This window comes from Caenorhabditis remanei, chromosome II (genome assembly GCF_010183535.1).
Source record: "Caenorhabditis remanei strain PX506 chromosome II, whole genome shotgun sequence".
NCBI lineage: Eukaryota > Metazoa > Nematoda > Chromadorea > Rhabditida > Rhabditidae > Caenorhabditis > Caenorhabditis remanei.
This window is the reverse complement of record NC_071329.1, coordinates 16,629,930-16,644,436: the sequence shown is the minus strand read 5'-3', so window position 1 is coordinate 16,644,436 and position 14,507 is coordinate 16,629,930. Positions and strand designations below refer to the sequence as shown.

The 14,507-nt window shown below is 36.4% G+C and overlaps 5 protein-coding genes across 5 annotated transcripts; 4 read left to right on the top strand and 1 right to left on the bottom strand.

Moving 5' to 3' along the window:
* Positions 1–42: 42 nt before the first annotated feature.
* On the top strand, positions 43–4,277 carry GCK72_007444 (uncharacterized protein; the record flags this gene model as incomplete). The annotated part of the gene is made up of 12 exons (XM_053726205.1): positions 43–144; positions 193–558; positions 1,029–1,147; positions 1,294–1,582; positions 1,632–1,770; positions 1,813–1,964; positions 2,628–2,729; positions 2,777–3,093; positions 3,329–3,716; positions 3,766–3,904; positions 3,952–4,103; positions 4,152–4,277. 12 exons carry the CDS (start codon positions 43–45, stop codon positions 4,275–4,277), a joined length of 2,391 nt encoding a protein of 796 aa, XP_053590399.1.
* A 262-nt stretch (positions 4,278–4,539) lies between these two features.
* GCK72_007443 (uncharacterized protein) lies at positions 4,540–6,166 on the top strand (the record flags this gene model as incomplete). The annotated part of the gene is made up of 7 exons (XM_053726204.1): positions 4,540–4,641; positions 4,693–5,091; positions 5,139–5,257; positions 5,404–5,692; positions 5,742–5,880; positions 5,928–6,079; positions 6,128–6,166. The coding sequence occupies 7 exons, from the start codon at positions 4,540–4,542 to the stop codon at positions 6,164–6,166; spliced, it is 1,239 nt and encodes a 412-aa protein (XP_053590398.1).
* Positions 6,167–6,513: 347 nt separating this feature from the next.
* GCK72_007442 (uncharacterized protein) lies at positions 6,514–8,196 on the top strand (the record flags this gene model as incomplete). Its single annotated transcript, XM_053726203.1, has 7 exons — positions 6,514–6,609; positions 6,658–6,969; positions 7,195–7,360; positions 7,525–7,694; positions 7,772–7,910; positions 7,958–8,109; positions 8,158–8,196. The coding sequence occupies 7 exons, from the start codon at positions 6,514–6,516 to the stop codon at positions 8,194–8,196; spliced, it is 1,074 nt and encodes a 357-aa protein (XP_053590397.1).
* A 347-nt stretch (positions 8,197–8,543) lies between these two features.
* On the top strand, positions 8,544–10,117 carry GCK72_007441 (uncharacterized protein; the record flags this gene model as incomplete). The annotated part of the gene is made up of 6 exons (XM_053726202.1): positions 8,544–8,645; positions 8,694–9,092; positions 9,140–9,258; positions 9,408–9,696; positions 9,747–9,885; positions 9,933–10,117. 6 exons carry the CDS (start codon positions 8,544–8,546, stop codon positions 10,115–10,117), a joined length of 1,233 nt encoding a protein of 410 aa, XP_053590396.1.
* Positions 10,118–11,027: 910 nt separating this feature from the next.
* On the bottom strand, positions 11,028–11,347 carry GCK72_007440 (uncharacterized protein; the record flags this gene model as incomplete). Its single annotated transcript, XM_053726201.1, has 2 exons — positions 11,028–11,186; positions 11,231–11,347. The coding sequence occupies 2 exons, from the start codon at positions 11,345–11,347 to the stop codon at positions 11,028–11,030; spliced, it is 276 nt and encodes a 91-aa protein (XP_053590395.1).
* Between the last annotated feature and the right edge of the window lie 3,160 nt (positions 11,348–14,507).

Sequence of the window (14,507 nt, the reverse complement as noted above, 5' to 3'; positions counted from 1 at the left end):
AACTATATTAATCAAACTTCTTCCTTAAATAAATTATTTCAGATGCCTGACATCGCTGACGACGCCAACAATCGGAATGATTTGATGTCGAAATTTCAAAAACTTCAATCTGAAACCAATGAAATTCAATCGATATTTTCCAAGGTAAGCCAGCTCGAGATAGTTTTTTCACCTGATATTTTATAAATTCAGCAATCTTCATTCGATGCGACAAGTCTCTCTGGAAATAAAATGCTCAAGGATTTGTGTGAAACGATGATAAGACAGCAAAACGAACATAACAAATTCAATGAAGAACTTCTGAAGACAATGAAAGATCAGAATACAAGACTAACAAATCGGCAGAATGAGCAAAACAAGTTTAATGAAGGACTTCTGAAGACGAATACAGAACTGAAACATCAATCTGAGCAAGTGCTGAAAGAGATTCGATCGATTAAATCAGATTTTGAAGAATCGAAAAAACAACATTCATTAGAGATACAGTCAATGAAGAAATTGATGAGTGTTCCGGATTCAGCTGATTCATCGTTATTTCCAGATACTTCAGTGAAAAATGTGAGTACACGGTCTCCTCCACTCAAAAAAAGACTGCATGCGAAAGTTCTCAGCGGAGCGCAAAACCGATAAAAAAGAAATGCAGCTTGTCGTTGAAATATCTTGAGTCTTGATTAATGATTTAACTGGTATTTCGGCTCAGAAAAATTTTATCGGGGAAGAATAACCCGTTCTAATCATTTAACTAAGCGCCAGACAAATATTTTTCGGATAAAGTCGCTTCTCTTCCCCTTTCGCGTATTTCGAAACTGCCATGAACATGATTTTGCACGATGATTGTACTGAATTTTCAAAAACTTTATCAAACAGTGAGAAAATATACGAAAACGCATTATCAGAATGAAAAAGAGTGAAAAATACAGCATTCGTACGTTAATAAATAAATTGCCGCCGGCTGGGTCTTTTTCGGGCTTGGAGAGACCGTGGAGTGTACTTCTTTCCAGTTCGAAATAAAAACGTTAAAAGCTCAGGATACATCAGCAAGTGTCATTGGAAAGGAATTCGTACTCAAACACGTCTTCGAAAATGTTTCAGAAATCGGCACGAGACCAGTTTTCAGTGAAGAAGCGGAGCATTTCAATATTCCATGGTATTATTCTGGAAATTTACAAAAATAAATAACGATTTCAGGAAAATGTATGTCTACCTAAATAAAGGTTTTATTGCTTTTTACTTGAACTGTCCGAAATCGTTGAAAGCGGAAAAATGGTCAGCGCAAACAAATATCGAATACAGTATAGTTTCAAATCAAGGATCGAAAAAGACTCGAGAATGTTCGAACGATTTTGGTAATAAAAAAGACGGCGAAAACTTCACTTCTTATGGATGGATAACATTTCTTGACTGGGAAATCATGGAAGAAGAATATGCGAATGATGGGAAATTACAAGTAGAAATTCGTGTCAAAATCACTAAAACAACTGGATTATATGGAAAACCATTGAAAGATTTTGATGAGAGAAATAAATCATTTTCGGATGTTGTGATTGTAGTCAAAGAGAGGAAATTCTATGTATTCAAGTTGGTGAGTGACTTCTCCGGAGTTTCACTGCTTTTCTAAACATTCTTTTTAGCATCTCGCTGCTCAATCCGTCTACTTCAAGTGGTTTCTATCCGAGATATCTCCGAACGGAAAAGTAGAACTCAATGATATCGAATCAGAAGAGTTTCAAGTCTTTTTGGAAGTTTTATACGGAGAACCAGCTATTAATGGTAGCCAACTCCGGTTATCATCTTCAAAATAACTTCTTTCAGAAAAGACAGTGGAAGTCATCCTCTACATGGCGAAGAAGTACGTTACACACGCTGTTACAGCGAAATGTGAAGAATTCCTTATCGATGAATCTGAGAAAAAATTGAAGAAGAAATTGCAATTAGCAATAAAATATAAATTGGAGAAATTGAAGGTATTTATAAATGTTTCTCTCCAGAATATCATTCTTATATATAAAAGACAATTGGGCGTTGTCTGAGGCGCTGTCCGCAGCGGTTTTGGAAAGAGAAGAGAAACTAAGCCAGCGGGCAAAACCGAACTAGCGTGCTTTGAACACGACCGCCGCTTTAGACCACTCGGCCATGCGGGCACATTTGAGAAGGGGTGGCCACGTAAATGAGAAGAGGCCAGCCGACTGCACCGCCGAAGGCGGGCAGACAGGCTGGTCTAAAATAAGAAATTCCAGAAACATTGCCTCGACAATATCAATACTGCCGCAGAGATTCGATCTGTAATTTCATCAGAAATTAGTGATATGGAACCGTCGACTATGGCATCACTATTCCAGAAATCTCTAGCTCTTCTTGGATAGTTACTTTATTTCTGTAACCATTTCTGTCAAATTAATAATCTTCACTTTCCATTTTATCATTCTTTCATCTGCATTTTTGTAATAGCTTGTACTCTTTTTCCGTTACTTAAAGAAGGTTGAATGCCAAATAAACCGCATATTCAGATAAAGAACGGAATCTTGTATATTTGATTGTTTTTATCTACATGCAAACATATATTTAACCGTTTTCATTGAATCGGAACTATTAATTATAATCATAATTCCCTAAAAACTTGTTTTCAGATGTCTGACACCACTGACGACGCCAATAATCCCAAGAATTTGATGTCGAAATTCCAAAAGCTTCAATCTGAAACCAATGAAATTCAATCGATATTTTCCAAGGTATGCCCACTGAAGATAGTTTTTGTACCAAATATTTAAACATTCAGCAATCTTCATTCGATGCGACAAGTCTCTCTGGAAATAAACTGCTCAAGGATATTTGTGAATCGATGATAAATCGTGAGAATGAACAAAATAAGTTCAATGAAGAACTTCTGAAGACGATGAAAGATCAGAATACAGAACTAACAAATTGGAAGAACGAACAAGAAAAATTTAATCAAGAAGTTCTAAAGACGAATAAAGAAATGTTGAAAGAGATTCGATCGATGAAATTAGATTTGGAAGAATCGAAGAAACAACATTTATCAGATTTACAGTCAATGAAGAAATTTATGAGTCCTCCGGATTCAGCTGATTCCTCGTTACTTTCAGATACTTCAGTGGAAAATGCGAGTTTATTTCTTTCTAGTTCAAAATATAAACATTGAAAATTCAGAATACATCAGCAAGTGTCACTGGAAAGGAATTTGTGTTCAAACACGTTTTCGAAAATGCTTCAGAAATCGGAATGGGTCAAGTTCTGGGTGAAGAAGAGGAGCATTTCAATATTACATGGTATTATTCTGGAAAATTATGAAAACCAATGACGATTTCAGGGAAGCGTTAGTCTACCGCAATGGAAATTTTATGGCTTTTTACTTGAATTTCCCGAAATCGATAGAAGCGGATGAGTGGTCAGCGCAGACAAATATCGAATACAGTATTGTTTCGAATCAAGGAACGAGAAAGACTCGAGAATGTTCCAAGGATTTTGGTAATAAAAAAGACACATCTTGTTCTTACGGATGGTCGAAATTTATCGATTGGGGAAGCTTGGAAAAGGATTTCATTGTTGATGGAAAGCTGCGAGCTGAAATTTCCGTAAAAATCACTAAAACAACTGGATTATATGGAAAACCATTGAAAGATTTTGATGAGAGAAATAAATCATTTTCGGATGTTGTGATTGTAGTCAAAGAGAGGAAATTCTATGTATTCAAGTTGGTGAGTGACTTCTCCGGAGTTTCACTGCTTTTCTAAACATTCTTTTTAGCATCTCGCTGCTCAATCTGTCTACTTCAAGTCGTTTCTATCAGAGATATCTCCGAACGGAAAAGTAGAACTCAGCGATATCGAATCAGAAGATTTTCAAGTCTACCTGGAAGTTTTGTACGGAGAACCAGCTATTAATGGTAGCCAATGCACCTTATCACCTTCAAAGTAGCATTAATTCTTTCAGAAAAGACAGTGGAAGTTGTTCTATACATGGCGGAGAAGTACGATACACACGCTGTTACTAAGAAATGTGAGCAGTTTCTTATCGATGAATCTGGGAAAAAAATGAAGAAGAAGTTGCAGTTAGCGACCAAGTACAAGTTGGAACAATTGAAGGTAACTATCATTGCTTTCATCCATAATATTTATAACAAGAAACTCCAGGAACACTGCTTGGACAACATCAATACTGCCGCAGATATTCGATCGGTTGTGCCATCAGAAATTAGTGATATGGATCCCTCGACAATGGCATCACTTTTCCAGAAATCTCTAGCTTTTCTTGGATAGTTATTTTATTTCTGTAACCGTTGCTATTAAATTAATCTCAATAACCTTCACTTGTCATTTTATCATTCTTTTATCTGCATTTTTGGTATAACTTGTACTTAAAGAATGTCGAATGCCAAATAAACCGCTTATTTAGATTAATTACTGAACCTCTTGTATATCTCATTGATTGTTTTTATCTAAATGCAAGAATATACTTTGAAAGTTTTCATTGAATCAAAACTTTATTAATCATGATTTCTCCTTAATTAAATAATTTCAGATGTCTGACACCACTGACGACGCCAATAATCCCAATAATTTGATGTTGAAATTTCAAAAACTTCAATCTGAAACCAATGAGATTCAATCGATATTTTCCAAGGTAAGCCAGCCAGCTCGAGATAGTTTTTGTACCTGATATTTCAACATTCAGCAATCTTCATTCGACGCGACAAGTCTCTCTGGAAATAGAATGCTTAAAGATTTCTGTGAATCGATGAGAAATCAGCAGAATGAACAAAATAAGTTCAATGAAGAACTTCTGAAGACGATGAAAGATCAGAATACAGAACTAACAAATCGGCAGAACGAACAAGACAAGTTCATTGAAGAGAATTTTAAAACTATGAGAGATCAGAATAGTGAACTGAAAAATCAGAATAGTGAACTGAAACATCAATCTGAGCAAGTGTTGAAAGAGATTCGATCGATAAAATCAGATTTGGAAGAATCGAAGAAACAACATTCATTAGAGATACAGTCAATGAAGAAATTGATGAGTGTTCCGGATTCAGTTGATTCATCGTTACTTCCAGATACTCCAGTGAATAATGTGAGTGTATTTTGTTCTAATTTGAATTATAAACATTGAAAATTCAGGATACATCAGCAAGTGTCACTGGAAAGGAATTTATACTCAAACACGTTTTCGAAAATGTTTCAGAAATCGGAGCGAGCCCAGTTTACAGCGAAGAAGAGGAACATTTCAATATTCCGTGGTATGATTCTGGAAAATAACGAAAGTCATTTACGATTTCAGGAAAATGTATATATATCGCAATGGAAATTTTATGAATTTTTGCCTGCATTGTTCAAAATCGTTAAAAGTGGATGAGTGGTCGGCTCAGACAAGTAAGGAATACAGCTTTGTTTCAAATGAAGGAACGAAAAAGAGTCGAGAATTTTCCCACGAGTTTGGTACTAAAAATGGAAATACAAAGTTCACTTATACAGGATGGAATAAATTTGTTGACTGGGAAATCTTGGAAAAGGACTATGTACGGGATGGAAAATTAAGAGCAGAAATTCGTGTCAAAATCACAAATACAATTGGATTATATGGAAAAACATTGAGAAATTTCGATGAAAGAAATAAAGCATTTTCGGATGTTGTGATTGTAGTCAAAGATACAAAATTCTATGTATTTAAGTTGGTAAGTGACTTCTCCGGAGTTTCACTAATTTTCTGAACATCCTTTTTAGCTTCTTGTTGCCCAATCTGCCTACTTCAAGTCGCTTCTATCAGAGATATCTCCGAACGCAGAGATAGAACTCAGTGATATCGAACCCGAAGATTTCCAGGTCTTTTTGGAAGTTTTGTACGGAGAACCAGCTATCAATGGTAGTCAACTCCAGTTATCATCTTTGAAATATAAGAATTTCTTTCAGAAAAGACAGTGGAAGTTGTTCTATACATGGCGGAGAAGTACGATACACATGCTGTTACAAAGAAGTGCGAAGAATTTCTTATCGATGAATCTAGGAAGAAAAAGAAGAAGAAATTGCAGTTAGCGACCAAGTACAAGTTGGAGAAATTGAAGGTATTTATAAATGTTTCTCTCCAGAATATCTAAAATAAGAAATTCCAGAAACACTGCTTCGACAATATCAACACCGCCGCTCTGTGATATCATCAGAAATTAGTGATATGGAACCGTCGACAATGGCATCACTATTCCAGAAATCTCTAGCTCTTCTTGAATAGTTACGTTAATTCTGTAACCAGTTCTATTAAATTCATTCTAATAATCTTCACTTGTCATTTTATCATTCTTTTATCTGCATTTTTGTAATAACTTGTACACTTTTTCCGTTACTTTAAGAAGGTTGAATGCCAAATAAACCGCATATTTAGATAAAGTACGGAAGCTCTTGTATATCACATTGATTGTTTTTATCTACATGCAAACATATATTTGAACGTTTTCATTGAATTAGAACTATTGATTATCATTCCCTAAAAACTTGTTTTCAGATGTCTGACACCGCTGACGACGCCAACAATAATTTGATGTTGAAATTCCAAAAGCTTCAATCTGAAACCAATGAAATTCAATCGATCTTTTCCAAGGTGGGCCCTCTTGAAATAGTTTTAGTATCTCATATTTCAAAAGTTCAGCAATCTTCATTCGATGCGACAAGTCTCTCTGGAAATAAAATGCTTAAAGATATTTGTGAATCGATGAGAAATCAGCAGAAGGAACAAAATAAGTTTAATGAAGAACTTCTGAAGACGAATAAAGACTTGAAAGATCAGAATACAGAACTGAAAAATCAATCGGAGCAAGTGCTGAAAGAGATTCGATCGATAAAATCAGATTTGGAAGAATCGAAGAAACAACATTCATTAGAAATGCAGTCAATGAAGAAATTGATGAGTGTTCCGGATTCAGTTGATTCATCGTTATTTCCAGATACTTCAGTGAAAAATGTGAGTTTATTTCTTTCTATTATGAATTCATTTTTATCTGTGCATGAGAAGTCCGCGCCGCACTCACGCGGCGGCCACGCCCATTTCTTGCGGCAGTGTTCAAAAATTGAACGCAGCGTTAAAATCGGGGTGGGCGTGGCCGCCGCGTGAGTGCGGCGCGGACTTCTCATGCACAGATAAAAATGAATTCATAATAGTTCGAATTATAAACATTTAATAGTTCAGAATACCTCAGCAAGTGTCACTGGAAAGGAATTTGTGTTCAAACATGTTTTCGAAAATGCTCCAGAAAACGGATCAAACCAAATTCACAGTGAAAAAGAAGAACATTTCAATATTCCGTGGTATGATTCTGGAAAAGTACGAAAACCAATGTTGATTTCAGGAGAATGTATGTCGGTCGCTTCAGAAATTTCACGGCTTTATTTTTCTTTCACTGTTCAAAATCGTTAGAAGAGGATGAGTGGTCGGCGCACACAGAAATCGAATTCAGCTTTGTTTCGAATCAAGGAACGAGAAAGATTCGAAAAAAGTCCAAATATTTTAGTGATAAAGATGACTTCAATGATACTGAATTTGACTGGAAAATCATGGAAGATGAATATGGAAAGGGTGGGAAACTGCAAGTGGAACTTCGTGTCAAAATTACTAAAACAACTGGATTATATGGGAAACCATTGAGAAATTTCGATGAAAGAAATAAATCATTTTCGGATGTTGTGATTGTAGTCAAAGAGACGAAATTCTATGTATTCAAGTTGGTAAGTGACTTCTCCGGAGTTTTTCTGATAATGTTTTTCAGCTTCTCATTGCCCAATCTGCATACTTCAAGTCGCTTCTATCAGAGATATCTCCGAACGCAGAGGTAGAACTCAGTGATATCGATCCCGAAGATTTTCAAGTCTACCTGGAAGCTTTGTACGGAGAACCAGCTATCAATGGTAGTCAACTCCAGTTATCATCTTTGAAATATAAGAATTTCTTTCAGAAAAGACAGTGGAAGTTGTTCTATACATGCCGGAGAAGTACGATACACATGCTGTTACAAAGAAGTGCGAAGAATTTCTTATCGATGAATCTAGGAAGAAAAAGAAGAAGAAATTGCAATTAGCTATCAAGTACAAGTTGGAGAAATTGAAGGTATTTATAAATGTTTCTCTCCAGAATATCTAAAATAAGAAATTCCAGAAACACTGCTTCGACAATATCAACACCGCCGCTCTGTGATATCATCAGAAATTAGTGATATGGAACCGTCGACAATGGCATCACTATTCCAGAAATCTCTAGCTCTTCTTGAATAGTTACGTTAATTCTGTAACCATTTCTGTCAAATTAATAATCTTCACTTGTCATTTTATCATTCTCTTATCTGCATTTTTGTAATAACTTGTACACTTTTTCCGTTACTTTAAGAGGGCTGAGTGCCAAATAAACCGCTTATTTAGATTAATTACTGAACCTCTTGTATATCTCATTGATTGTTTTTATCTAAATGCAAGAATATACTTTGAAAGTTTTCATTGAATCAAAACTTTATTAATCATGATTTCTCCTTAATTAAAAAATTTTAGATGTCTGACACCACTGACGACGCCAATAATCCCAATAATTTGATGTCGAAATTCCAAAAGCTTCAATCTGAAACCAATGAGATTCAATCGATATTTTCCAAGGTAAGCCAGCTCGAGATAGTTTTTTCACCTGATATTTTATAAATTCAGCAATCTTCATTCGATGCGACAAGTCTCTCTGGAAATAAAATGCTCAAGGATTTGTGTGAATCGATGATAAATCGTGAGAATGAACAAAATAAGTTCAATGAAGAACTTCTGAAGACGATGAAAGCTCAGAATGCAGAACTAACAAATCGGCAGAACGAACAAGACAAGTTCATTGAAGAGAATTTTAAAACTATGAGAGATCAGAATAGTGAACTGAAAAATCAGAATAGTGAACTGAAACATCAATCTGAGCAAGTGTTGAAAGAGATTCGATCGATAAAATCAGATTTGGAAGAATCGAAGAAACAACATTCATTAGCGATACAGTCAATGAAGAAATCGATGAGTGTTCCAGATTCAGTTGATTCATCGTTACTTCCAGATACTTCAGTGAATAATGTGAGTGTATTTTGTTCTAATTTGAATTATAAACATTGAAAATTCAGGATACATCAGCAAGAGTCATTGGAAAGGAATTCGTTCTCAAACACGTTTTCGAAAATGTTTCAGAAATCGGAGCGAGCCCAGTTTACAGCGAAGAAGAGGAACATTTCAATATTCCGTGGTATGATTTTGGAAAATAACGAAAGTCATTTACGATTTCAGGAAAATGTATATCTATCGTAATGGAAATTTAATGAATTTTTGCCTGCATTGTTCAAAATCGTTAGAAGGAGGGGATAAGTGGTCGGCTCAGACAAGTAAGGAATACAGCTTTGTTTCAAATGAAGGAACGAAAAAGAGTCGAACAAGTTCCCACGATTTTGGTAATAAAAATGGCAACACCAAGCTCAGTGCTCATGGATGGCAGAAATTTATCGATTGGGGAAGCTTGGAAAAGGATTACATTGTTGATGGAAAACTGCAAGTCGAAATTCTGGTCAAAATCACCGATACAACTGGATTATATGGAAAAACATTGAGAAATTTCGATGAAAGAAATAAAGCATTTTCGGATGTTGTGATTGTAGTCAAAGAGACGAAATTCTATGTATTTAAGTTGGTGAGTTACTTTTTCTCAATTTTCACTGCTTTTCTAAACTTTCTTTTTAGCATCTCGTTGCCCAATCCGTCTACTTCAAGTCGTTTCTATCAGAGATATCTCCGAACGGAAAAGTAGAACTCAGTGATATCGAACCAGAAGATTTCCAGGTCTTTTTGGAAGTTTTGTACGGAGAACCAGCTATTAATGGTAGCCAATGCACTTCATCATCTTTAAAGTATCATAATTTCTTATAGAAAAGACAGTGGAAGTCATCCTCTACATGGCTGAGAAGTACGATACACATGCTGTCACGAAGAAATGTGAGGAATTTCTAATCGATGAATCTGGGAAGGAAAAGAAGAAGAAATTGCAATTAGCAATCAAATACAAATTGGAGAAGTTGAAGGAATTCATTCGAAAGTTTTCTGAATTCTTTTAATAAATATTTCAGAAACACTGCTTCGGCAATATCGTGTCTGTTGACGAGATTCGATCAGTTCTCCCATCCGATATCAGTGATCTGGATCCATCGACAATGAAAGCTCTTCTTCAAAAATCCCTGGATCTACTCGAATGATTATTTGATGTGTAACTGATAGTAATGTGTTCAAATATATCAGTAGCTACGTTTTCTTCTAGATAATTGTTCAGTTTTAAGCATACTTGTCAAATCACGGGCCGGGCCCGCTGAAAATTTCAGGGCCCGGGCCGGCCCGCAGGGCCCGGAACCAAAAAATTATTTTTGAAAAATAGAATTGAAAGTCTTGGAAATTAAATTTTTTCTTCGGTCTATACTAAATCAAGGTCGGGGGATTCGATTAGACTACTTTCAGAAGCCTCCAGCAAGTTCTTGATCCTGATTCTGATCATCGGCTGATCATCACAGAGACTTTGAGAGGCTCAAAGTTTATAGTGACAAAATAACTTATTCTGACAATCTCATTTTGCACTTGTTGTCTTTTTATAATTTCTAATCAATAATATGTTTGCCATAAAGTAGTAAACGAAAAAACAATGGGAAAACGACGAAAATTTTTTTTTCAATATTTTGACGGGCCGAACGGGCCAGCCCGGGCCGGGCCGGGCCGGAAGATTTTTTTAGCGGGCCCGGCCCGGCCCGTGACAAGTATGGTTTTAAGTAGGTCACCGACGTTCTTCAATATTTCCCATTTTTGTCTTCTATTTTTAAAAATTTTAAAACAGCTTCTGAAATAGAACTGCGTATGTTTTATAACGACAAGTCTTTTTTGTTCTGATAATTTCACTTTTATGTTAGCTACACTTTCAAAAAGGGAAACAATAAAACAAAAGACACGATTCATTATAAATAAAGACAGAACGACGCGTCACTAGCTGCTCTTTCGCTTTAGTGGGCGGGGTGGGTGTGATTCAAGTGAAGCGAGTAAATGAAGAAGATAAGACGAGACCGATTCACCCAATTCGTTGAGACTTCCTGGCAACACTGATCGAATATCCTCCTTCGTTTTGATGTTAACGAGACAGAAATTCTGAAAATGTTTGAAATTATTTTGCAAAAGAACATGAATAAAACCTGTAACTTTCTCATCTTATTGCGAATCGACATCAGCAATTTCGTCTGCAATGACTTTTGAGACTTCTCGATCAGATATTCTTCACATCTTTTGAACGCTGTCGGGGCATCATACATGTCAACCAATTTTAGAATTCCATCGATATTCTCATCTGGAAATCTGATAGCTTTTAACCAGGGAGGGGTCCTACAAAAAAGTGACCAACTAAGAAAATGATATGTTAGGTTTCAACATTGTACTCACAAAATTTCATGGTTTACCGGCCCATGTTTGAGCTCACGGTAAGTTGTCGATCAGCAATAATGTATAGAGAAATAGTCGTTTCTCACTTCTGCAACTTGCCGTGAGCTCAAAAATGGACCTATAGACATGAAAGATTGTCTGTAGAATGTTCAAACCTAGCATATCGTTTTCTTAGTTGGTCACTTTTTTGTAGGACCCCTCCCTGGGTTACTGTAGCTTATAGAGACTCAGACACGTTCGATGTAGTACAACTGTCCAGGGGAGACCCGCATCAAAAAACGACCAACTACAAAATTAAAGTACAAGGATTGATCTATTCAAACGCAAAGTTTCAAAACATTTTCTCTATTTCTGAGCTTGTACCATCACCCTAAACTTTTTCTTTGTCTTCCTCTTGACTTCTCTCCTCGCTCAGATACTTTTTCCGACTTTTTTCACTCGAAGGAGGCTGTGTTGTCCTTTTCCTTCAATATTTATTTCAATAATCACGAAATCAAACGGATGTTATGGAGGAAAGTTGCCACTCGAACCGTAAACCCGATTTTCCATTAGTACGACACTCCGAAATTCCGCTTCTGCTAAACATAGCGCGCTAACGCCACTGGCGCATCACTCCGTCTCTCCGAGGACCGTGCGGAGTGAAATTAGTGACTCCCCCGTGGCGGCAGCGGCCACAGCGCGGGGGAAGGGAGTGCGAGAGAGCGCGCCCCACCATTGCCGACAGCGAGAGACGCAGACATTTCTCCTCCCCCGTGGATTTTGGAGTGAAGCTGAGCTTTACTCGCGCCCACTACTGGACGGTTTCTATACCAATTCGTCATTATCTTTGTGAAAAGTTTCGTTGTGAAAGAATACTTAGATTTCAGATGACTTCTACTCGTAACGGCGAATTTATACTGACGCACGTCTTCGAGAGCGTTTCGAATTTTACGGAAGGTGTAAAATATCTGAGTAAAGTCGAGGAACATTTCGACGTCCCATGGTTGGTTTTAGAAAAACAATTTCAATTGATATAGTTTCTTAATTAGGAATTTGGCCGCTTCTCGGCGTAACGAAAATCTCGCTCTCTATCTGAATTGCAATAAACTGTCGTGTAAGAAACACGCTCAATCGCTCTCTTGTCATGTGATTCCGTCGGAGCAGACAATTATCGAAAAGGAGGATGACTACTACACGAGCTACGATTTATTGCATTATGATGAGACTGATGACGATGACGATGACTTTGATTTATTTGACGAGTTGGGCTTTCTTGACGATGATTCTGATGAGGAGGATTCAGACGGCGAGGACTACGACTTTGACGATGAGGATTTAGACGATGAAGAAGATGAAGAAATGGACTACGTTCAATAATTCAGAACTGCTTTTTCTTGTTTTTTTTTCGCATGTTTCTTTTCTGTTACTTTGTTGATTATTACCACATTCGGTTGTTGTTTTCTTGGTAAAATTTAATTTTGTGACTCCTCCAGTCATCATAATGACTTGCAATTGTGCGGTATTGCTTGCAATATTGATTGCAGAATAATATCTTCAATTTTATTGGTTGCAGACCTCTTAATCCAGAATTTTAAATATCTTCTTGTCCAGTAGAAAGCGGTCGAAAAAGGGATTAAAAAATACTTTGGTTACCGGAAAAAAAGAAAAAAACGGATAAAAAATAAATTTCACGTGGCAGAAAACGTGAAATTTGCAAAATTTTTGAGAAGAAAAACATATTTTCCACGTTCACGTGAACTCAAGGGCGGTTTTGTTTTCTCATCTTTTCCACCTCATCCACGTGGCATGAGTTGGCAAAATACCTTTCGAAATTTCAATTGAAAATCACTTTTTTCTTTTAGTTTTAAAAGATAGTTTTCAACTTTTTTTCTGATTCTTTTTCTCAATTTTTTAAGTGCTAATTAGCATAACTTTTCAAGCTTGATATTACCTCGTTACGGTTATGACTTGTTTCTGACTCATTTCAATACATTTACAGCTTTTTTCAGGTCACTTTCATTCTTCCCACACTCTTCCCAACCGTCGTCTCCCTCGCTGCCCTGTCTCTACCGTCATCCACCATCTACTTGTCGTCCTCTTCATCTCTGATTTTCACCCAGGTAAGAAAATGAGAGAAATCGGTGAAAAACGGGGAAAAATAAGATGTTGCCATGTCACTCTCAGAGTCTTGAAATCTTTTTCTTGCCCATCTCCCAATCTTCGCTCGATTTCCAATCTCTTCATCCCATGACCCTCTTCATATTTAGCAGAATATCTTTACAGTACTTTTCCATCGCCTTTTCTAGTCTCTCCACTTTCAGAATAGGGATACGGTAGTTATATGTTTATAGTGCTATAATATAAAACGCAACCTTAAAGTTATGTAGAACTCATCTAGATGATCTGTCTAGTTGTTAACCAGCAGGAAATTTGCTGGATTTTGTTGACTTGAATTTTGTAAATAGGAACTGCTGGAAAGATTGTTTTGAATCGAAATTAGGTTTTGAGATGATGAAATCCAAAATTTTGAGCTTCACTTTATTAGTTGACAACTTTTTTGTTTGAATCCTTTCTAAAAAGTTATTAGAATGTTGGACAACACCCATAAACTCAATGAAGTCTCAAATCTTTTTTAGAATAGTCTTTTTGGCACCAGCGTTTTCGACCACTTCTCAATAATATTGAACTTAAATTTTGAACATTGAATTTCACTTTTGAACTTGAATTTCCCTACTAGTCTACTATGATTTGCTATTTTATCCCAAAAAACCAAAAGCTTTGAGATCTCGAAATCTGACTTTTCTACGAATTTTTGACAAAAAAGGTGGACTTTCGAGAATATCTCCAGTTGAAGACGTCATTGAGATACAGTACCGTGCAGTAAGATATCCAATTTGGCCTTTTTCAGTTGAAAATGATCAACTTTTAGAGGGTGCTACGGTATTACTGATTGTCCCACAAAATAAATTATGTACAAACCATACAGATCAAAAGTAGAACTTCAGTTTTGTAGTTGACAAAGTTTTTGTACCGACACTCCCTAGAGAGTTATGG